The 22,136-nt window shown below is 38.3% G+C and overlaps 2 protein-coding genes and 1 long non-coding RNA gene across 11 annotated transcripts in view; 2 read left to right on the forward strand and 1 right to left on the reverse strand.

The window, feature by feature from the left end:
• Positions 1 to 1,282: 1,282 nt before the first annotated feature.
• LOC115278295 (putative RNA-binding protein Luc7-like 2) overlaps positions 1,283 to 22,136 on the reverse strand; it is a 57,793-nt gene continuing 36,939 nt past the window's right edge. For all 9 annotated transcript variants that reach the window (XM_029922754.1, XM_029922751.1, XM_029922750.1 and 6 more), the window contains 6 exons: positions 21,208 to 21,351; positions 13,994 to 14,170; positions 12,455 to 12,546; positions 9,781 to 9,810; positions 5,896 to 6,087; positions 1,283 to 2,397 (listed from right to left, as the gene is read on the reverse strand). In XM_029922754.1, coding sequence (XP_029778614.1) covers positions 2,220 to 2,397; positions 5,896 to 6,087; positions 9,781 to 9,810; positions 12,455 to 12,546; positions 13,994 to 14,170; positions 21,208 to 21,351 — 813 coding nt within the window. In that variant the 3' untranslated portion in view covers positions 1,283 to 2,219. The remainder of the gene's footprint in view (positions 2,398 to 5,895; positions 6,088 to 9,780; positions 9,811 to 12,454; positions 12,547 to 13,993; positions 14,171 to 21,207; positions 21,352 to 22,136) is intronic.
• Positions 2,675 to 4,185, forward strand: LOC115278370. Its single transcript, XR_003902847.1, has 3 exons — positions 2,675 to 3,159; positions 3,534 to 3,587; positions 3,762 to 4,185. It is a non-coding gene; the product is annotated as an uncharacterized LOC115278370 (long non-coding RNA).
• On the forward strand, positions 17,717 to 18,278 carry LOC115278355 (transcription factor BTF3 homolog 4-like). The gene is made up of 2 exons (XM_029922801.1): positions 17,717 to 17,921; positions 18,123 to 18,278. The coding sequence occupies exons 1-2, from the start codon at positions 17,751 to 17,753 to the stop codon at positions 18,189 to 18,191; spliced, it is 240 nt and encodes a 79-aa protein (XP_029778661.1). The 5' UTR covers positions 17,717 to 17,750; the 3' UTR covers positions 18,192 to 18,278.

A 22,136-nucleotide genomic window follows, 5' to 3' on the forward strand; every position in this document is an offset into this window, starting at 1 on the left:
TGGTGCCACTGAAGTTAACACTGACTTCCCCATAATGTTCCTTGTTCTAAAATATGGGGCATGAAGGTCTATGGAGCTGTGGGGTATCCGGCGTAGAAAGCAGGGGTGGAGGATGTGTGCACAGTAACCTGGATCGTCTGACCCCCACCCAACTGCCCGTCAGTAAGCTGCCCTGAATAAAACCACATAAACAGTATAGACAAGTCTGCTTTATCGGTGTTAAAGTCCTTTCCAGTACGGAGCAAACAGTATTCTAAAAGGTACTGAGATTTAGCGTTCTTCTAAATCAGAGTGACTGTCCTGGCTTGAAAGTGATGACAAAAACTGTAGATTTTTTTTATCCCAAAGACCAAATACGTAAGTACCTAAGCAACAGTGCTGTTTTGAAAAGATTTTTAAAATGGGGTGGTTCATTTAGAGTCCTGTAACTGAAGCGGTCCACCACGGCAGCCAGACCTGGGCAGCTGACGCCCTTTCCGGACCACCAGTACCCTTGCTGATGGCTGTGTAGCCTGTACCACCGCCAAGTCACAGCCACGTCAACAGCCACCAAACATTTATACAATAGACAGGTAGTAAATCCCAGCTCCACAAACAAGGCTAAAAGCTCTTTTCCAGTTTTGGAGTTTGGTCACAATCTCCTTGCACCTACCGGCTTAACCTGTTTAATCGTATCACACACCCCATGGGACTCAAGCCACGGTGCTTGTTAGGATTTAGAACAGAGCAGACCACTAGGAACGTAGTAGAGATACAAAGCAATGTCTCAGGAACCAAGAATAAAAGAGAACGGGGCGCTGACAGATGGGTCGCAGATTAAATTCTGTACAAGCTGGAATACATGGGACCGAACATGGTAGAAAACCTTCAGTTAAAGATGTTTACCACGTGGTAAACCTGGTGAGCGTCCCTTTTAGATGCAGATTTCCACTTTCCCTCTGACCCACATGCCTCAGTCATGTTAAATTTGCCATATTTATGGGACCAAAGACAGTTGTTGGAAGGTGATGTTCATTAACACAGACACTAATTTCATGGAAGTATTTTCCTTGATTTTCTAGAATCACAAGTGATACCTTACATAGCTCTTCAGTGCAGAAATTGTTATGTTATGATGACACCATGTTTTTATTTCGGTTTGCTGAATGAAAAACACGATGCCAGAAAAACCTCATTTCTTTTGCAGGTCTGGTCCTTTCTCTAGAGCAGCTGTCGCAGACGGCCCCTAGAAGAGCTGGAGAGAGTCAGCAAGGGGCTCAGGGTGGACCAGGTGGAGCAACAGTTCATCTTGGCAAGTAACGTTTATTTCCTTTGGTGCCTTGCACAGTAAGGCACTAATAATGATATAACAGAATAGAAGAAATGCCCACAGCAAATAGTTCTAGTGACAATTTAGACAAGTTACAGTTTAATGATGGTGGTGGTGATTGTTTCATTTTATTATTTTTTACAATAAGGTTGTAGCCTTTATACTCCACACACACAAAAAATAAAACAAGTGCTTATGAAAGAGCCCCTGCCCCACCCCCCTTTTCAAAACATCCTGAACATAGCAATTCAATAAAACAGAAAAATCAAGACATGTTCGATTTCAAAATTTCAATAGAAAAGCAAAGTATGTAATGCAACAGCTGTTCAACTTCCAACTCTAAATAGGCACCGTAAAACAAAACAGAAACTCCCAGTATTTAAGTTCTCCAGCACACCTTCCAGTATAAATGCTCTGTAATCAGCTCATAATGGAACAGAACCATTGAACAGGAGTTATATTGCTTCCCTGCTCCCCCTTTCTCCTATAATTAGAGGGTGGAGGTGTCAGGGGATACAAAAGTCAGAGGAAGAAGAATTAAAAAGAAAAATTCTGATAGCTGTTGTTTGTGGACTAGAAAGGAAGACAGCATTTTACAAATGTTCAAAAACTCCCCAGGCAAGCAACACAATTCGTTCACTATCACTCCTACTAGAAAGAATAAAGGTATCGGCATCTTATTATATAAAACTGTACTTTCAGAATCGCATTACAGGTTCACCAGAAACTATGGATGTAGTTTTAGGCTTCATCAGGGAAAGCAAGTTCAGTTCAGATCGAGTTAGATACTGCGCATCTAGCCTATGTGGATCGGAGTCTGGAACTGCTCACTGTCCCCCCAACAGCTGTAAACTAAACGAGTACGTAACTCCGTAGGAAGCTTAAGGGTTGAGGACATGTACACAGCTAATTATATCTCCCCTGCTTCGCGCTCTTCAGAGCTCCTCCTGTCTTCTGATCTGCCATTAGCGCTCTCATAGGACCGCTTCTTATCTTTTCGGTCTCTGTCACGAGGTGATCTGTCTCTTGAACTCCTGTCTCTGTCACGTGATGCTAAGTCTTGGTCTCTGAATCTTTCTTTTGAGGATCTGAAAAATATTAATTTGAGGAGCAAAATGTGTTGGGAAACCCAATATCCAAATGAAAGAATCGGATAAATATTAAGGTACTGATAGCTGAAGATATACAGACTACATCCAAGAAAGACAGAGGAGCCAGTGGTCGGACTGAACAGAGCCCTATCTGAGCTGACAAGGGAGACGGGTTGAAAACAAATAGCTAAGGCTCAAAACCATAAGCTAAAATAATGACTTGTAGGATATTCTCAGTATTTCAGAGGCAATCATAAAACATTTCCAATTCATGGCAAATGTATTTAATATGAAAATAGTATCTTTAAAAATGGAAGTGTTATGCCAATTTTTTAAAAACCTGATAAAAAGAATATAGGTTCCAAATTGGATGGAAATTAAAGACATGATTTGCTGATCTCAGTTCTATTTTCTTTGCTGTCGGGGCAGAGAGTAAATATTTTAGGTAGATATTCTTCTTCCTTTTCTATCAACCCTTTAAGAAGGTAAAAACCACCCCAGAGCTCACTGGCTATGGGGCCAAACGTGGCCTGTAGGCAACAGTTTGCCACACTTGACTTAGGTAAGAGAAGTACTCAGTAGTATGGCTTCCGATAACCATTTATTATTTCTAAAATCTTTACTCCTCCTGAGTTCATTCAAGCAACAGAAAAAATTCAGAATGGAAGACAGAGAGAGATGATCACGCTGCTTCTTGATTAACCACAATGGTTTCTTCATACCATCTCCCCATCCCCATCCCCGATTTCAGTGAGAAAGGTAAGTGATAACAAGCTCCTATCAGATATTCAGTCAGAAGGAAAACCAAAGGATATATATTATGGGATCAGAACATGAAATCTATACTTTCAATCTCTAGAATGAATTAGTAATATATATTACATATATCTGGTACTTTTTATATAATCATCTCATTTAACCAGGCCTCAGATCTTAATTCTGAACATGGGTTAAGTGATACTTTGAGCTTCTAATGTAGGGGGGGGGGGGAACTGTTTAGAAATAAAGTTAGGGGGGGATTGAACCCAAAAGGTTGAAAGATTAATGTCAACCTTGAGCATTCTACTTGTTAGAATAGGCTTAATTTTTAAAAGATGTGGGAAGAAAAATCAGAGTGCATGTCTCCTCTCCAGAATCTTTGTACAGCAAGGAGAGAAGATGCCTAAGAATTAAAGACACAGTTGCAGGTAAGTCTCAAAGGTCAGTAATAACTAGAAAATAACCATGAGATGAGCATCAATTTGCATCTTGTGAGAGATTATAATGTCCCAGCTACAAGCAGTTTATTTACATTCAACATTTCATTTAAATTACCAATAATCCTAATAATCTAATTATCCTGTCCTCTCCCGGCTTTTAAGTACTTAGGTTACTTGGCCACAGCCACTGAACCCCGCTAATCTGTGAAGTCTGCACCACGTGTTTGAATAGACCAGGAAGTAGAAAAATGCAAGCCAAGTCCTCATTTATTAAGGTAACTGTTGCCAGGGAAATGTCACCAGAATAATATCAGACGAGCATTTCACAGTTGGGGTGGGGAAACAGCACATGATTAGACTTCTAGTTAGGACTTTTACCTTGAAATTTAAATTCATATGTAGCAATAACTTGATGTTTTATATATACTAACACGTAGGTCTGAAGAGCAATTGGCTGTTAATTTTTGGTAAAAACACAATGTTGCTTTTGAAAGAGAATAAGCTGTCGAGATTAGAAGTGCTCTTGAGAAAAGCAAAAAACTTTTAATAGTTTTACAAAAATAACCTGTTTATGAACATGCTGAAAATAACAGGGGTGGCAATGTAGGAGATTGGAAAAATGTCCTCTACAACTTCATAAACGCAGGACTCATTAAGGACTAGGATCACACGATCCCGGGTAAGGAGACGTGCCCCTCCCTTCCATCCCCAGCACCAGCACAGACATCGGAGAGATCACAGATACCAGAAACAATGACAGGTGGGCAGGTTCACAAGACAAACCCTCTAGACCTTCCAACAACCAGTAGGGTGATTCCTTTTTGTTAATGCATTTTTGGGGCACTGTGGGTCCACAGTTGTAAGAGTGTGAGATGAATGGCCATCGAGCAAATCACTCTAGGAACTATGTCCCTTATAAAGATCCTCCTCATTCTCTGATGTGCCTTTTTCCTACCTACTATCTGAACCCATGTTTTATTTCTCTGGTATCTGGCCTCATCTAAACTCCTCATTTTGATGTAGACTTTTATATGTTAAGAAGCAGATCAGGCTATTGTCAAAGATGTTAGTCTTGTGTTCTAATTTGAATAAAGTTGCTCAACTGTTACACTTTTTTTTTTTTAACTAGGCCTAATATAGAAGTATATAACTCTTACTGATTAAAAGTTAACTGAAGAACTACTTAATTTCCTAATAAGAGAACTTACAACTTTTCACGGGGAGGTGGGGGGTAACCATCTGAGGTGAAGGATGGGTTAGTTAACCAGTGGCGGGAACCCTTTATAATGTGTGTACATCTAGTCAACACGGTGCACACCTTGAATCTTATAATTTTGTCAATTATAACTCACGGGGGAGGGGGGAGACCTACTTGGGACAAGATAGGCTATAAGAAAATATTCAGTGAAAGCCTATTAACTCTGCTTATGAGTGATTTCAAGGAAAGGCTTCCTTCTCACCCTAACCCCAAACAAAAATTTTTACCTTTCTGTGGATTCTCTCATGGGCTTTATGAAGAAGAGTCATCGATAGAAAATTTAAGACCAGTAGGTGCTAGGCACTCAAAGATTTATCACTTATCTAGTTAAGAGTTGTCATGAAAAACAGCAATTTTAAGCATGGTTTATGTGCCGTAGAAGTGACCTGGCTTTTAAAGACCATCTTGTGACCTGAGAAGTTTGGGGAGCTTGGTCGATGTAGCCTGTGTGTGCTAAGACTCCACCACCACATTCTAATCCTTTGTCCTGAATAGATTTTCTGGTCCTTAAACATACCGCATCCTTGCAACCTTTAAATTTCCATGCCAAGAAAGTCTAACCTCCTTAAGATTCTAAATCTGCCCCACCAAGCTAACTGTATATAGCAACGCATACCTACAGTGCAGATTAAACAATATACCAGATTGTGTCTGCTCTGAGAAAGCGCACCAGCTCAAAAGAAGCTTGGAAAACAGTAAGTCAAACAAAGATAAACTCTGTAAATGAAAGGACTCCTTAAAGCCCTTAATTTGCCGATACATACTGAAAAAACTGAGTACTGGTACCTAAAATTGTCCATAAAGTTTCTTTCCCCCCAAGACACACTAAGCAGAGAAAAAGCAATAACCTCTGCTCATATGGTTCCAATTTCTTACTCTGGTTCCTAAGTGTATTCTTTACCCATATCATCAGGGGGAAAATGTTACACTCACACACAAATGTGTACATGTTACCAGATGCAAGTTTCAAACCACCAGGATTCCAAGTGTAAACCGTTAATAAAGGTAGTCCCATATCCTCTTACGACACCTCAGTACCTCCTCCGGGATCGTTCTCTGCTCCTGTCTCTAGAGCTGTGCCCGCTTCGTTGGTGGCTGCGGCTGCGGCTGCGGCTGCTGGAGCGGGATCTGTGCCGATGGCGCTTCTCCCGCGACTTGGAGCGAGTTCGCCTCTTCCGCTCCCGGGACATGGAGCGAGACCGGTGTCGGCGATGCTCTCTGGACCTGGACCTACAAAACCCACTTGCTTTAGTCTCTAGCTTCCTCAGCAGTGCACTTCTCATTTAGTAAAGCCTCTTTAAAGAGAAATAATCTCTCAGTAAGCTTAACGCTGGTTTTATTTCAAGTCAGCTAAATCTACACCAAAATAAAATGCTAGCATATAGTATATTGTCTTCTACAATTTCAAAATGAAACGTTAGTTCTTAAACAATAAAAATATAATAAAAATGGAGAAAATCTATACCACTACTATATGTCAGGGATTGTATTATCTAGATGACTTATGGATGTGTCGTTCATTTAAATAATTTCTGATGGACATGAATAAAGAAGGGAAGAGAGGCTTAAAGAATAGTGTTTAGAACAATTTACTAACTCTGAATTTAAAAGATTATATGGCCATTATGGCCATCAAAATAAGTTTTTAATGTCCACAATATGCCTAGCCACAGTGTAATCAACACAGTAAGACTTTTCTCTTTTAAGCAGTACTTAATTTGGGAGAAAAGCTCTCCAAATGATTTACACTTTTTTTTTTTTTAATGTTTTACTTATTTTTGATACAGAGAGAGACAAAGCATGAGAGGGGGAGGGGCAGAGAGAGAAGGAGACACAGAACCGGAAGCAGGCTCCAGGCTCTGAGCTAGCTGTCAGCACAGAGCCTGAACGCGGGGCTCGAACCCACGAATGTGAGATCTGACCTGAGCTGAAGTCGGAGGCTTAACCGACTGAGCCACCCAGGCGCCCCTACGCATGGTTTTTTAATTGTAAAAAAAAAAAAAAAATTATGAGTACATAGGCATACAGAAAGGAAAAACACTTCTGGAACCTCCACTGAATTATGAAACCCACAGCCTGTGTGTGTGGTGAGCGTCAGGATGGCACATGGAGAAGCCATAAAACATTTGAGGGGGGAAAAAAGCAGGAAGAAAGATACGGAACTTTGTTCTAAGTGTCACTATTAGAGTGACTGCAGTGATCTTGACTTTGACACACTGCACACCTGTGGCTCCCCAAAATGACTGACTTGTACATTTAAAATGTGTGAACTTATGATACATAAATTATACTTTAATAAAGCTGTTAAAATTACTTTAAAAATGTGATGATTTCTTAGAACTTAATAAATTCAAAAGCGTATTATTCAGGTGATACAATTTACAAACTGAGCTCATTTTCAAGTGATTATTTTGTTAAATCCAGTTTAAAAGCATTCAGCTTATTTTAACATTTATATTCAAAGGAAGGCATACAGAGTAGACCCAAAGTCAACTACGGCTGAATGAGTATTTTCGCAACTGAATAAAATTTCTCAGAAAAGTAGCATAGGGAAAAGAACATAAAATTGGTTCAATGCCAAGTTTAAATGGTAGTCACTCATTTTGAGCTTTAATAATAATGAATTTATATCTTTCAATGCATAATTTCATTCCTTTTAAAAAATTCTAGGGGCGCCTGGGTGGCTCAGTCGGTTAAGCATCGGACTTTGGCTCAGGTCAGGACCTCACGGTTCATGGCTCGAGCCCCATGTCGGGCTCTGTGCTAACAGAGCCTGGAGCCTGCTTCAGATTCTGTGTCTCCCTCGCTCTCCGCCCCTCCCTTGTTCGCACTCTGTCTCAAAAATAAACATTTAAAAATTTAAAAATTCTAGACAATTATTCATTCAAAAAGTATTTACTGGGTGCATATGGCATTCTTGTAAGAACAAGAAGACTGAGCAGCAAATAAAGCAAAGTCCTTAACCTCATGGAGGTTCTATTCCAGGAAGAATTTCACACGGATAGGTAAGCAGTAGATGATGATAGGTTGGCCAGTAAAGAAAGCTTATATTAAAAAGGTAAAGATGGACAGAGAAATAAGGATTGTAATCTTTGTACAGAATAGGCAGAAAAGGCTCTTCTGGTAAAACAGCATTTAAGCACAGATGAAATAAGATAATCACCCATCTCAAAGAAGGATGCTTCAGGCGGAGGGAACACCTCAGAGCAAGCACTCCGAGGAAGGAGCACGTTCAGCACGCTGAAGGACTAAAAGATCTGTTTGGCTGGAACGAAGTGAGCAAGGGGAGGAACTCAGGGGCTTTAGGGGCAGAGAGACCAAGTACCCTTACCATTCAAACCAGGATGCTCTCAAAGACAAATTTCATAAAAAGCAAGGGGGGAGCTATTAATAAGTCTGCTGACACAAGACAAACTGGTACCTACTACCCCAGTCTCAGATCAATTACTTAAAAGCCATGGCGAGGATTTCCACTTCTGGAAGTGAAGTGGAGTACCTTTGGAGCATGAGAACAGAGGACTGGTGTAATTTATCTCACTTTTTAAAGGGCTCATTTTGGCTGATGTATGAAAACCAGATTGAGGCAGAGAAGAGGACTGAACAAGTACAGAAAAGGGCCCTGGAGTACAATGGTAGAAATTAACTTTCTGGCCTCAATATCTGAAGATGTTCTATGTACAGTTTAAATACCTTTTCAACAAAGGGACTAATTTGCACTAACAAACTGGTCAACAAGAAGACTATCACCACTTAATGTTTCTACTTCTCTTCCTAGATTTCAGAGATCACAGTATAAACTGGCTGACACACTTGGTCCTCTAGTAGTTTTTTAGTGTTTGGAACAGAAATATCACTGCAAGATCCTAAAAAATACTATGGGGCATCTCAAAGAAATGTAGGTTTTTCTTTCATAACAGCAAATGCTCTAGTTTATAGGGGAAAGTTCTTGAGAAATAATTAACTTTAGAGTTAAGAGTACTCCAAAGGTTTCAGGAATTTATCTGAACAAGAAAAACCGTAAGATTTGACAAAAAATGAGCAAGGGCATTCTAGGTGGCAATGGACTCACAGGAACGACCCAAGGACAGAGATGAGAACTGCACACAAAACATTAAAAATGACAATGTACACCATGCTTCTCCACCTTTCTCAGAAAATTAGTAACTTCTGAAAATTTTAAAGAATGTCTTCAAAAAGCCCTCAAATATTAATGCTAAATGTTAAAAAAAGAAAGTGTTCTCCTGTCCTCTTTAAGGATTTACGTGCCCCTTTCAAGTTTTTTATGATCTCAGTACAATGTTATGAGTAATAAACATATAAAGTGAAGACCAGGGTATAAACTAATAAACATTTCAGGTTCCCTTCAAGAACAGAACTCTCTATGGATCCCTCTTTCAAAAATGTATTTAACTATTCAACCTACTTTTATTTTCAACAGGTACACCCTACACCCTCCTTACTTAGATCTGTTACTTACACGCACCACCCAAAATTATTTAAAAAATATATTCTGTCACATAGTTAGCCTGCACTTCTAAGGATTTAAAAGAAATATTCTAAAATATTTTTAGCTTTCCCCTTTTTGTCTAGTAGGCTCTATGGCCAAAGTAGACCTTGAACTCACAACCCTGAGATCAAAGCTGCATGCTCTGCTGAGGCAGCCAGGTGCCCCCATATTTCTAGCTTTCCCTTTAACTCCAGGGCACTGTGTAGAATTTTACTTCAATAAAATTAGGTTGCAGTTCATGAGTACCTTCTGACCAGTTTCATCTTAAAACAAAATGCCCATACTTGAACCTACAAAAGAATTAAGAGTACGAATCTATTAATTATCATTCATTTAAAAAAGATATTTAATCTATTAAAACTACCTCTGGAAAAAACCCAACTTTACTACTTATGTATATTTTGTGTAAAACTTACCTTTTGGGATTCTTGCTATGTGATCGAGACCTGAAAAAAGAATATCTATTTTTAGAAAAAAAAGAATAAGTGGGGAAAAAGTACAACACAGTTAAAATTGCATCCTTCCTGATTTCTAATCTTTTTTTTAATGTTTTTTTGTTTAATGTTTATTGTTTGTTTAATGTTTATTTATTTTGAGAGAGAGAGAGAGAATCCCAAAGCAGGCTCCATACTGTCAGTGCAGAGCCTGATGCAGGGCTCTATCCCACGAATCGTGAGATCATGACCTGAGCCAAACAAAATCAAGAGTCAGATATGCTCAACTGACGGAGGCACCCCAATTTCTAATCTTTTTATTAGTTCTATAAATCTAAGGCATGTATGAACACATACAAAAATTTCCAAAATACACCACAAACCGCACAGACTTCCCAGCCTCAGCATGAGAGCCTCCATCTGGGATACCGGCCCTCTAACAGAACACACTCCGACGGGGGGGGGGGGGGGGGCTCACGGAAATGTCTAACTTTGGCTCACGTCATGATCTCGTGGATCATGGGTTCAAGCTCTGTGGCAGGATGTGTGCAGACAGCTAGCTCAGAGCCTGGAGCCTGCTTCAGATTCTGTGTCTCCCTCTCTCTGCGCCCCCCCCCCCCAACCCATGCTTCGTCTCTCTCAAATATCAAAAAAAAATTTTAATAAAAAAATAAAAAATTTAAAAAAATGTGCTCCTAGGAATAAACACAGTATATAACCACTAATTCCCCAGAAAATACTTCCCAACCTGGAAAAAAAATTCTTCATATCTCTGTCATTTCTTCATTCCCTCTGGGAACAGAGTAAAATTTCTATAATCTGAGAGATACTCGCTTTTGAACTACAACCTCACAGTATAATTCCTACAACACCCAATTCAATCTTAAAACGTCATTCTTAACATGACACAGGATACGCTTATTAAAGCCCTCTTCACATTTCTTGGCACCTAATTAACACTCAATAAACAGTAATGGCTAGTACTGTGGTTACTAGGAAGCCATGAGTGTCTATCGTGGGGAAGACACAGCACAAGTGAAGGACGGCTCTGGACTCTCCGGATTTCAGTTTTAACGCAGCCGCACCACTGCCTGTGACCCAGACAGCGATTAGGTATCTTCCCTCAGCTTTGTTAGTTACTTGCAAAAGAAGCACAGCAATATAAATTTCACATGGAGTTGTGAGATTAGATGAACGAATGTAGGTAAACTCATAGCACAGTGCCTGGTACATAACAGGCACTAAGGAATAGTAGTTTTTATCATATTCCTTTTCAATACCATAGTTGGAATCCCATCTTGTATAATTCCATACTTGCTTGTAATTTCTTCATCTTTCATTCTTAGTTGACATTTCAAGTTCACAGATTAAAAAAAAGAAAATTTTAAACACATTTCTGAAATAGCATTACATTTTACCATCAATGTTAAAAGAAATGTGCCAGTTGGCAACAAAGGAGTAAGATGTGATAAACTTTGTCAGCTACAGATGTGAAAATGTAGTCATGGCAAAGATATTTTTTTTCATTCAACTATCACTTCAGTTGAATTATATAAATTAGTGGCACTATATTCAGAATTTTAACTTAAAACTGATACTTCTAATGCCATTTATAAGGTCTTATACTGCTGAGCAATATTCCCACAGAAACTCGGTGTACACAAAAGAGAACAATGATAGAGCTGTAAGGTAAATCTTATGGGAAATGAACACACACATATCAACAGATGCATGACAGCACTCCCCTTAAAAAGGAAGTGTAGGTTTGTTTCATTTCTTCACTACAGTGCAAAAATATTACCTACTATAAGCCATGTAAAACAAAGTTAGTTTAAGCAGCCTGAAATGGACTACATAAAACATGCTCAAAGACTGGGGGAAGTTGGCATCACAGTCACATATCATAAAGGGTTTTAATTAGACACAAAGTCTTCTGGAAAGTATTTAAATTTCAGAGATGTATAATACAATTAAGGGAACACTATAAACTAGAAGTACAGATAATTATTTTGTGGCATGATCTGTCCATCCTAAAATTGTTAAACCAGTTATGTACTTGAGTTCAGAGACGGGTCCCACCAGGATGTCACACACTTGTTGCCAATGGGTAAAAGTGGCTCAGAACATTAATGTTGAAATGTTTACTAAATATGAAGAATATGATTTTATCAATTGATGAATACAAATATTTAAAATGTGTACTATTAGCTATTAAATTTATAGCGCCTAGTATTGAAATATAGGATCAAAGCATGATATAAGATAATCAATGAAACAAACAAACACAAACTGTTATCGAGAATAAAGTATACAACAAAAATAAAAGTAGTTTTATACCAATCTGGTACAAACATAGCCATTATGAAAACCAGAGGGCTAGAAAGAACTTTGTAAGAAATCTTACAAAAAATAAGGATGTGACTCTTTATTTACTCTTCCACCTGTGTTGAAGGAAAGCACTTTGACTTAAATGGCTATAAGTTAACATTTTTATAAATACTGTTTCACTGTTTCACAAGGTAACATTTTTAAGAGTAAACAAATTTACCACTTCCAGATTTAGTAACACTGAAGGTCTTGTATTAATCACATCTTTTTTTAGAGCCAGGGACATTCAACTTCAGATAGTTGGACTATTCAATTAATCACTCCATACCTCCTCAGCTTCTCCCTTTCTTCTCTCTCTCTTTCTTCTCTTCGTTTCAGGCGTTCCTGATTTCTTTTCTCCTGTTTCTCAGCTACAACTCTCTTAAAAGACAATGACAATTCAAGTAATATAAAATGAGGAGCGTTATTTACTGAGTCCATTCTTAATGAGAATACCCCTACACACTACAATGTGTGGTTCCCAATACAGCACAAGTAACATCAAAATTTGTTTAATAACAATGCAATTAAAAGTTTCCCTGGGTAAAATCATTATGCAAGTCTAGTTTCCAAAATGTTTCTTTTCCTCTTTTGGGGAACAATTGTAAAATTTCATGTTTCTTCATGACAATATTTCAAGCTCATTTCTACAAGACTTTTCTCCTTTGAATATTTTCTAGCATTACTTTGCATTTTTTTCAAGTTTTTCTTCTTCAGTAATTTCTACACTCACGACCCTGAGATCAAGCAGCACACACTGTGCCAACTGAGCCAGCTAGGGCCACCTATTTTGTATTTTTTAAAGAACATGAAGCATTATAAATCATTACAAGCTCCCATTCTCTATGATTTTCAAAATAAAAATGTCTTCTGTCACTTCCAATTACCATCTCAATTCTGTTGCTTCAAAAAGTACCATGAAATGGTACATAGTCCTGTTGCTAGCAAAGATTCCCAAACAGTACTATTTTTGAGGTTTAACTTAAAACTCAATAACCATCTGAAACAGTGAGACTTAGTCATTAAAACTTGCCCAAAATGATCCAGCCACTCAGAATACTTAGAAGAGCTCACTGTTAATTACAAATATGGAGTTGTCCCCAAGTGGTTCTCGCTCCACATTTTAAATGTGAAACTACAGACCTTGGGTTAATTTCAGTCATAAAAGTCACTGTCCAGTGATTACCATCTTTGAGCCAGTCTTCCACTCATAACTAATGCTACAGTGCCACAATTAAAAAAAACAAACTCTATCCATTTACTCTGATCTTTAACCTCTTTAGAAATACCCTCATGTTTGTTGTTTGCCTGTCTTCTCAAAAGAATTCAGCACATGAATAAGAACATAAGTATATGTTCAAAAGAGTGTGTGTATATATATATATATGTAAGTGATGGTAACTGTCCTTTTTTTAAAGAGAGGTTTCATCCTGATTCCTTTCTGAAATGGAAGCAGGAGCATAAAATAAAACTAGAGGTCCTACAAGCTTGCTTGCTATTTAGTGAAGAACTGCAAAGTATTTCAAATAAATACTAGACTCACTTTCTCAATCGTCCTTTAAATATTATAGTTTATTTTATAAAAAGAAGAACATTTGGGAGCAATTTGTATGAAAGAATTAGTTTAGAACTCCAGCAGTATTTAAAGTCTGTTTCTCAGACATCATCCATTAAACCAGCTGTTATCTCCATTTACGATCCTCCTCTATTCGGTTTGAATTGTTAGCACAATTACAGCCAAGATATTTTACAAAAAAATAACTAACACATATCAAAACAATGAGGGGTTAAATTAGATAAAGTGCAGGATATTAATTTACCAATGTACCTTTAATTCTTCAAGCTTCTCTCTTATTTCGATAAATCCCAGGTGCAGTTTGCCCCCAAAATGATCAGCCAGTCGTCTGTCATTATCATGAAGACCTAAATAGGCAGAGCAGACTTCACAGACTCTAAGCTTCTGTTGCTGGAAACTGGAAGCTGGCATAGAATTCCGATAAACTTCCTGAACAAAAGTAAGAAAAATAACATCCATATAAACCTCAGGGAGAGTCATACCATTACACAAAATATATTATGTACATTAAAAAAAAGTTTTTTGACAAATACACAAAAGCATGGCTACTTTGTCATGAAAATCATGGGTTCCGCATTTCCCCCATCTTCTCAGGACTCTCCAATGGAGGTAAAAGATCAGAGCTTGAATGGTATTTTGCCAAGAACTACTGTAAGAATTCTACCATGAACAGAATATGACTTTCAGAAAGGCTTTCTCAGTGTTCTGGGTCTTGTTTTCTGCAATTTTTCTTAAAAATGAGATGTAGCAACCCCAAAACTATATACATCAATCAAGGATCAAGAAAGAAGTCACCCATACTGGCACAGAGGGAATGAATGTCTTCAGTATTATTACGGTTCCTTCTACTGCCCTCTTTCCCACAGGTCATTTCTTTCCCCTTTGGAAATGTAGACAAAGCATACATACAATTGATAAGACTTTCCACTAAGAGGAATAGCTCTATTCTAACAGGTCTAAGAGGAGGTGACTTAATGAGAGTAAGAGGATTTATATTCAACCATTTTTCCTTACTGAAAATACTCTTTTTGTTTGATGCAGTCACATGGCCACCGAAAAAGCATTACACTTCCTGGGGCACCTGGGTGGATCAGTAGGCTAAGTGTTCAACTCCTGATTTCAACTCAAGTCATGATCTCATGGTTTGTGAGAGAGGGCCCCCACATCAGACTCTGCGATGACAGTGTGGTGCCTACTTAGAATTCTCTCTCCCTCTCTCTCTGCCCCCACCCCTGCTTGAGCATGCGCATGAGCTCTCTCTCAAAATACATAAATAAATACTTAAAACTTAAAAACAAAAGGATTCTATTTCCAAGCCTCCATGGAGCTCTGGCTTTAGAGATAGAGATATCTGGACATTGCTGGTGGGAATACATAGAAAAGTTCTTTCAAAGAGAGTTAGGAGACTGAGAAAAAGTCACTAATGGCTGTTATCACCTGTGGATCAGAAGTGATGGCAAGCAATATTTACAGTTTCAAAAGTGTCCGTTAAGGATCTGACTTCAGCTCAGGTCATGATCTCACCATTCATGAGTTTGTGCCCTGCCTCAGGCTCTGAGCCTGGAGCCTGATTCAGATTCTCTTCCCCTTCCCTGCTCAGGCTCTCTTTCTAAAAATAAACATTAAAAAAAAAAAAAGTATCAACACCAAGATACTTATGAATTACAAAAAGGAAAGCACTGTGATTTTACAGTGGAAAAATAGGCAATATCACCAGAAACGGGACAAATCACTAGCATGTGCCTTCTGATGGAATATAACATTACTTCAATGGTTCAATGGTGCTCCTGTCAAAAATCCAGCCAGGAAGAAAAATCAGACAAACCAAAACTGAAGGGCATTCTACAAAGTAACTAGCTTGTACTTTTCAAAACTGTGTAGATCATGTCAAAGACTGAAGTTACACATTAAAGAAGCCTAGAGGAACATGAACAAGTAATGCAGCCTATGATCTTGAACTGGGCCTTAAAGAAAAAAAAATTTATGTTTATTTACTGATTTTGAGAGAGAGAAAGAAAAAAGAGAATCCCAAGTAAGCTCTGCACCATCAGCAAAGAACTCAACGCAGGACTCAAACCCAAAAACCGTGAGATAGTGACCTGAGCCAAAATCAGGAGTTGGACACTTAACCAACTGAGACATCTAGGGACCCCAAAGAGAAAAATTTTAATAAAAAAGAACATTATTGGGACAATTCAGAAGAATATGAATAAAGTCTTGAGATTAACAGTGTTGTATTATTGTTAATATCTAATTCAAATCATTGTATTGCATTTATGTAATAGAATATCCTTGTTTTTAGGAAATACATACTGGAGTATTTGGGGATAAAGAGGCATCACATCTATAACTTAACATCAAAGAGTTCAAATACATACACATACAAGAGGACATAAAAAGACATAAAAAGAGAACATAAAAGACAAAGCAAATGTGGTAAAATGTTAGTATTTGGAGTCCGGGTGAGGGATATAGGGGAATTCCTTATACTATTTCTTTTATTTTTCTGAAAACATTTCAAAATAAAAGTTTTTTAAAAAGCAAAACACAAACACATGACACACAGAGGCAAGTCAACTCAATTTTTGTGCCTTGTTATCCTTTCTAGCTACACAGAGAAAAGCCTGTAGGCATTGTGGCCATACTGCCGCCAGAAAAAAAGATAAACATAAAGATGAGTCCATATAGCGAGGCTGGATGAACACAAAAGCTGTAAGTAGCCTGTGTACCAGCTGGACTCACAGCCTCCTCAACCACGAGTCTTTACTAAGTGAGAAAAACAAAACCCTTTTCTGGTTAACCCACTGTAAGCTAAGTTTTCTATATGTGCAGTTAAACACAATCTACAATGGGCAAGCATATTTTTTAAAGCACCATCCTTAGTAAAAATCAACTGTAGATAAAAACTGGCTGTGAATAATATAGCTGGTACTGAAGAGGTAAACATGATTAAAGATGATGGGACAGTTATTCATTTCAACAATCCCAAAGTCCAAGCTTCCCTTTCAGCTAACACTTTGCAACAGGTTATAAGGATGTTAAGCCATTGTGTGATACTAGAAAATCTTCAAATACGTATGTATGAAATTTCATGAAAACAAAATAAAATTTCATGGAAATAAAATACGCAAGTAATGTCACTATATTCATTACTGGATCTCACGGATCATGGGCTCGAGCCCCGCATCGGGCTCTGTGCTGACAGCAGCTCAGAGCCTGGAGCAGCCAGTCTTTGGAGTCTTTATTGCCCTCTCTCTCTGACCTTCCCCTACTCGCAGAGTCTCTGTCTCTCAAAAATAAATAAAAAACATAAAAAATTAATTAATTAAAAAAATAAAATACTCTGCATTTAAAAGTTCAGTGCTGGAGCACCTGGGTGGCTCAATCAGTTAAGAGTCTTTTGATTTTGCCTCAGGTCATGATCTCACAATTTGTGAGATCAAGCCCTGCGTCTAGCTCTGTGCTGACAATGAGAAGTCTGCTTGGAATTCTCTCTGTCTCACTCTCACTCTGCCTCTCTTTTGCTCATGTGTGCATTTTCTTTCAAATTAAGCAAACATTTAAAAAATAAAAATCCATAGCGTTTATCTTCTGGATTGATATTAATTACATTTTAAGAGCTCCTAATTTGAGAAACATAACAAAAGACCATGGGGGGCAGGGAAGGGAAAAAGCCATTTCAAACCAAGAGGGAAGCAAACTATAAGAGACTCTTCAATAAAAAAATAAACTGAGGGTTGATGGCAGGGGTGTGCGGAGGAGAGGGGAAAACGGGCAATGGGCACTGAAGAAGGCACTTGTTGGGGACATGCCCCAGGTGTTTGATGTATGCAATCAATCATGGGAATCTACTCCTGAGGCCAAGAGCATACTATATACACTGTATGTTAGATAGCTTGACAGTTCTATTTAAAAAATAAATTAAAATATAAAATCTAGGAGGCAGCCATCTTGCTCTTGCCACATGCTGTTGTTGGAGGACCCTCCCTGCTTCAGATTTCCCAACAGCATGAATCAAGAAAAGTTAGCCAAACTTCAAGCTCAGGTTCAGATAGGGGGCAAGGGCACAGCTCACAGAAAGAAGGAGGTGGTACACAGAACAGCTACAGCTGATGACAAAAAACTTCAGAGTTCTCTAAAAAAAAAACTGGCTGTGAATAATATAGCTGGTACTGAAGAGGTAAACATGATTAAAGATGATGGGACAGTTATTCATTTCAACAATCCCAAAGTCCAAGCTTCCCTTTCAGCTAACACTTTGCAATTACTGGTCATGCAGAAGCCACACCAATCACAGAAATGCTTCCTGGAATATTAAGTCAGCTTAGTGCTGACAGATGAACAAGTCTCAGGAGGTTAGCTGAACAGTTCCCTCGGCAAGGGCTGGATAGCAAAGCACCAAAACCAGAAGACACTGATGAGGAGGACGAGGATGTTCCAGATCTTGTAGAAAATTTTGATGAGGCATCGAAGAATAAAGCTAACTAAAAAATTTTTTCTGGAGTTTAGAAGCTGGCATGGACTAGATTTAACAAATCAGCTCTGTGGTTCCAAAGTTTGACAGACATGGAGAACATCAACTGTTACGAGTTCAGTAATATAAATATTTTGTATATTAATAATGCTGTTTGTTCAGCACTTTTCAGTCATTTCATTTTGCATTTTGTACTTCCTCCCAGGATCTATTCTTTTGGTCAAAATACGAAGTATTGGTGCAGTTTGAGTATGTTTTTGATGTGTGTGTGTGTGTGTGTGTGTGTGTGTGTGTGTGTGTGTGTTTGTGTGTGGGTATATGTGTATACAGTGGAGAGCAAATCGGAAAACAGTTCTATTTATCCTACTTCCTCCCCCCGTAGAAATAAAACAAATCTTTACGTTAAAAAAAAAAATCTAAGTTAAAAATAAAAACAAAGAAATCCTAAATATTAAGACTTCAAAAATACCAAGAAAGGTTACATGGTATATATTTTTTCCATCTTAATACATTTGTATTTATATTTAAAGTATATTCCTGGGGCACGTAGGCATCTCAGTCAGTTAAGTGTCTGATTCTTGACTTAGGTGCAGGTCATGATCTCATGGTTCAGGAGATCAAGCCCCACGTTGGGCTTTGTGCTGACAGCACAGAGCCTGCTCGGGATTTGCTCTCTCTCTCTCTCCCTCTCTCTCTCCGCCCCACCCCTGCTCATATGCATTCTCTCTCAAAATAAACACTTAAAAAAATAATAAAGTAGATTTCGTATAGCTAGCTTACTTTTTAAAAAACATTCGGTCTCACAATCTCTGCCTATTAGTTGGAATGTTCAGACCATTTATATTTAACATAAGTACTGGTACACTGAGTTAAGTCTACCATTCTGCTACTTATTTTCTCTATATCTAATCTCGTTTGTTTCTTTTCTCCTGCCTCTTTTTGGATTAAATATATCTTAGGATTCCATTTTATTTCTACTTTTACTTTTTTCCCCCTGTAATGGATTCTCTAGAAATTATAGTATACAACTTTAAGATATAAAGAAAGCTAAAAAGACTTTATTAAACAGACCAAGATTTCAGAGCAAAAGACATTACTAGGACAGTTCAAAATAATAGAGGGCTCAATTACCCAAAAAGACACAAGAAACCTAAAGGTATATTAGCCTAATAACAGTTTCAAAATACGTGAAGCAAAAACTGACAAAATGGAAAGCACAGGCAAATCCACAATTACAGATAGAGACTTAAATACTCCTCTCAGTAAATAGAAAATCAATAGGATACGTGAGACTTGAACAATTAACTATATTAACTATCTGAACTATCATGATTCAAATGACATTTACAGAACACTCCATTTAACAAGGGAGAATATCATTATTTTAAAATACAGATGGAGGGGCACCTGGATGGCTCAGTCAGTTGAGCATTCAACTTTGGCTCAGTCCACGATCTCAGGTTTGTGGGTTTGAGCCCCACGTCAAGCTCTGTGCTGACTGGTAGCTCAGAGCCTGGAGCCTGTATTCAGATTCTGTTCTCCCTCTCTCTCTGACACTCCCCTGCTCACGCTGTCTCTATTTCTCTCAAAAATAAATAAAACATTTAAAAAATGCTTTAAATAATAAAAACAAATAAAGTGCAGATGGAACATTTACCAGGACTAAATTCAGGGCACAAAACAAGTACTGACATATATAAGAGACCTAAATTGACACCAATGTTCTCTGACTGCAACAGAACTAAATTAAAATGAGAACAGAAAAATATTTGGAAAAAACATCAAATATATAAAAACACACTCCTAATAAATAACCCACAGGTGTCAAAGAAGAAGTCACAAGCAATATTAGCAAATATTTGTACTGAATGATAATTAAAGATACAACATATGAATCTGTGAGATGCAGCTACAATTGTGCATGGAAGAAAATTTATAGCATTAAATGGGCTAAAATCAGTTATCCAAGCTTCTACTTTAGGAAGACAGAATAAGAAAAAAATTAAACCGCGGTGTAATACAGTTAAGATCAATGGAGACTATGGAGAAACTGTGGAGAATACAACCCCATCTGAAGGCATCCAACTTTCTAAAAAACATCAGGTGGGCAAAACAAAATAGAACTTTGTCTGTAGATACTAGATTTTGACCTGTGCTGTGAAGAAAGCATGAGGAGAGGCTCCCAAAGTACTAGACTGTACTAAAGTGGGAAGAGAAGGGAGAAGGCAATGGTTGGATGGAGTTAAGCTGGGGGAGGGAAAGGTATCATCCTGACATTGATGCACTCTCTGTGTGTGCTGGGACTTGTATATCACTAGCTAGTTTAGTTCATTTACTAGTTACAAATTTCAACAGATCAATGGCTCTAAAGTAAAACAAACAAACCCAAAACTTCTGATACATAAGCCACTACTATGATAGCTGCTAATTAAAATAGTTTTAATTTTTTTAATGTTTTATTTATTTTTGATACAGAGAGAGACAGAGCAATGTGAGGGGGAGGGGCAGAGAGAGAAGGAGACACCGAACCGGAAGCAGGCTCCAGGCTCTGAGCTAGCTGTCAGCACAGAGCCTGACGCAGGGCTCGAACCCATGAACGTGAGATCTGACCTGAGCTGCAGTCGGATGTTTAACCGACTGAGCCACCCAGGCGCCCCTAAAGTAGTTTTTAATTAGCTTGAATAGCATTTAACTTTTCAGTAATTATTATTAAAAAAAAATGTTTTTTTAACATGAGACAGAAACAGAATGTGAACAAGGGAGGGGCAGAGAGAGAGAGAGGGAGACACAGAATCGGAAGCAGGCTCCAGGCTCTGAGCTGTCAGCACAGAGCCCAACGCAGGGCTCGAACTCACGAACCACAGGATCATGACCTGAGCCAAAGTGGGATGCTTAACCAACTGAGCCACCCAGATGCCCCAGTAATTTCTAATTAAATACATGTTAAGAAGTATAGACAGGCTCTAGATAATACCATTAAGAACTTCATTACCTCTGCTTCTCTTTTCTTTGCCCGTGCTTTCTCTACTTCATCCATTACTTTTTGGGATTCTTCCACATTTCCTTCAGCTCCTAGTTGTTCCACTTTGGCCAACAACTTACCAATTTCTTCATTTAATTCATGAACACGTTCTGCCTAGAAAGAAACAGAAAAGAAAATCATGAATAAAAAGCACAATTACCAAGTTCAAAATATTTCATAAATGCTCAGAAAAGACTTCAGTTATCTAAAACAACCGGAGTATAAATAACGCGTTCTGAGCATGTAATACATGAATGGTGGGATAGGAGGATGTCCGAGCCTGCCTGCCGTCGCTACAGTGAAGCCAGGAAAACAAATGATCTCAATTTAAAACTCTTACTTTCCAACCTCTGCTTTGGCAGTGTATTCCAACTATAAAATACCTTTCTTCCCATGTGGCCCTATGTACCTTTCCGAACCATCTCTGGCTGTTTCCTCACTTCACAATACAATCTAGTAGTTACGTCTAGTTTTCCAAATTTACTCTTAATTTCTGTCTCTGTGACTTTGGAAAGGGATGTCATCCCTCGTCCTGGGATACCATCCCTTACATCCCTTTGCCTGAACTCATGTATGTCTATTCATTCAACAAGATTCAGTTATTCTGTAAAGCAGTCCTCTTTTTTTTTAATGTATGTTTGTTAATTTAAGAGACAGAGAGAGTGCAAGCAGGGGGAGGGGCAGAAAGAGAGGGAGAGAGTTGGGGCACCTAGGTGGCTCAGTTAAGTGCCAACTTCGGCTCAGGTTATGATCTTGCAGTCTGTGAGTTGGAACCCCACATCACACTGTGCTGACAGCTCAGAACCTAGAGCCTGCTTCAGATTCTGTGTCACCCTCTCTTTCAGACCCTCCCCCACTCACACTCTTTCATAAATCAACAACATTAAAAAAAAAATTAA

This window comes from Suricata suricatta, chromosome 2 (genome assembly GCF_006229205.1).
Source record: "Suricata suricatta isolate VVHF042 chromosome 2, meerkat_22Aug2017_6uvM2_HiC, whole genome shotgun sequence".
NCBI lineage: Eukaryota > Metazoa > Chordata > Mammalia > Carnivora > Herpestidae > Suricata > Suricata suricatta.

Excerpts from the sequence above, each read along its gene's own strand:
- LOC115278355 (XM_029922801.1), top strand. The coding sequence starts at position 17,751 with ATGAATCAAGAAAAGTTAGCCAAACTTCAAGCTCAGGTTCAGATAGGG. Across the intron at positions 17,922-18,122 it reads ATATAGCTGGTACTGAAGAG|GGCTGGATAGCAAAGCACCA; the intron begins GTAAACATGATT and ends TCCCTCGGCAAG.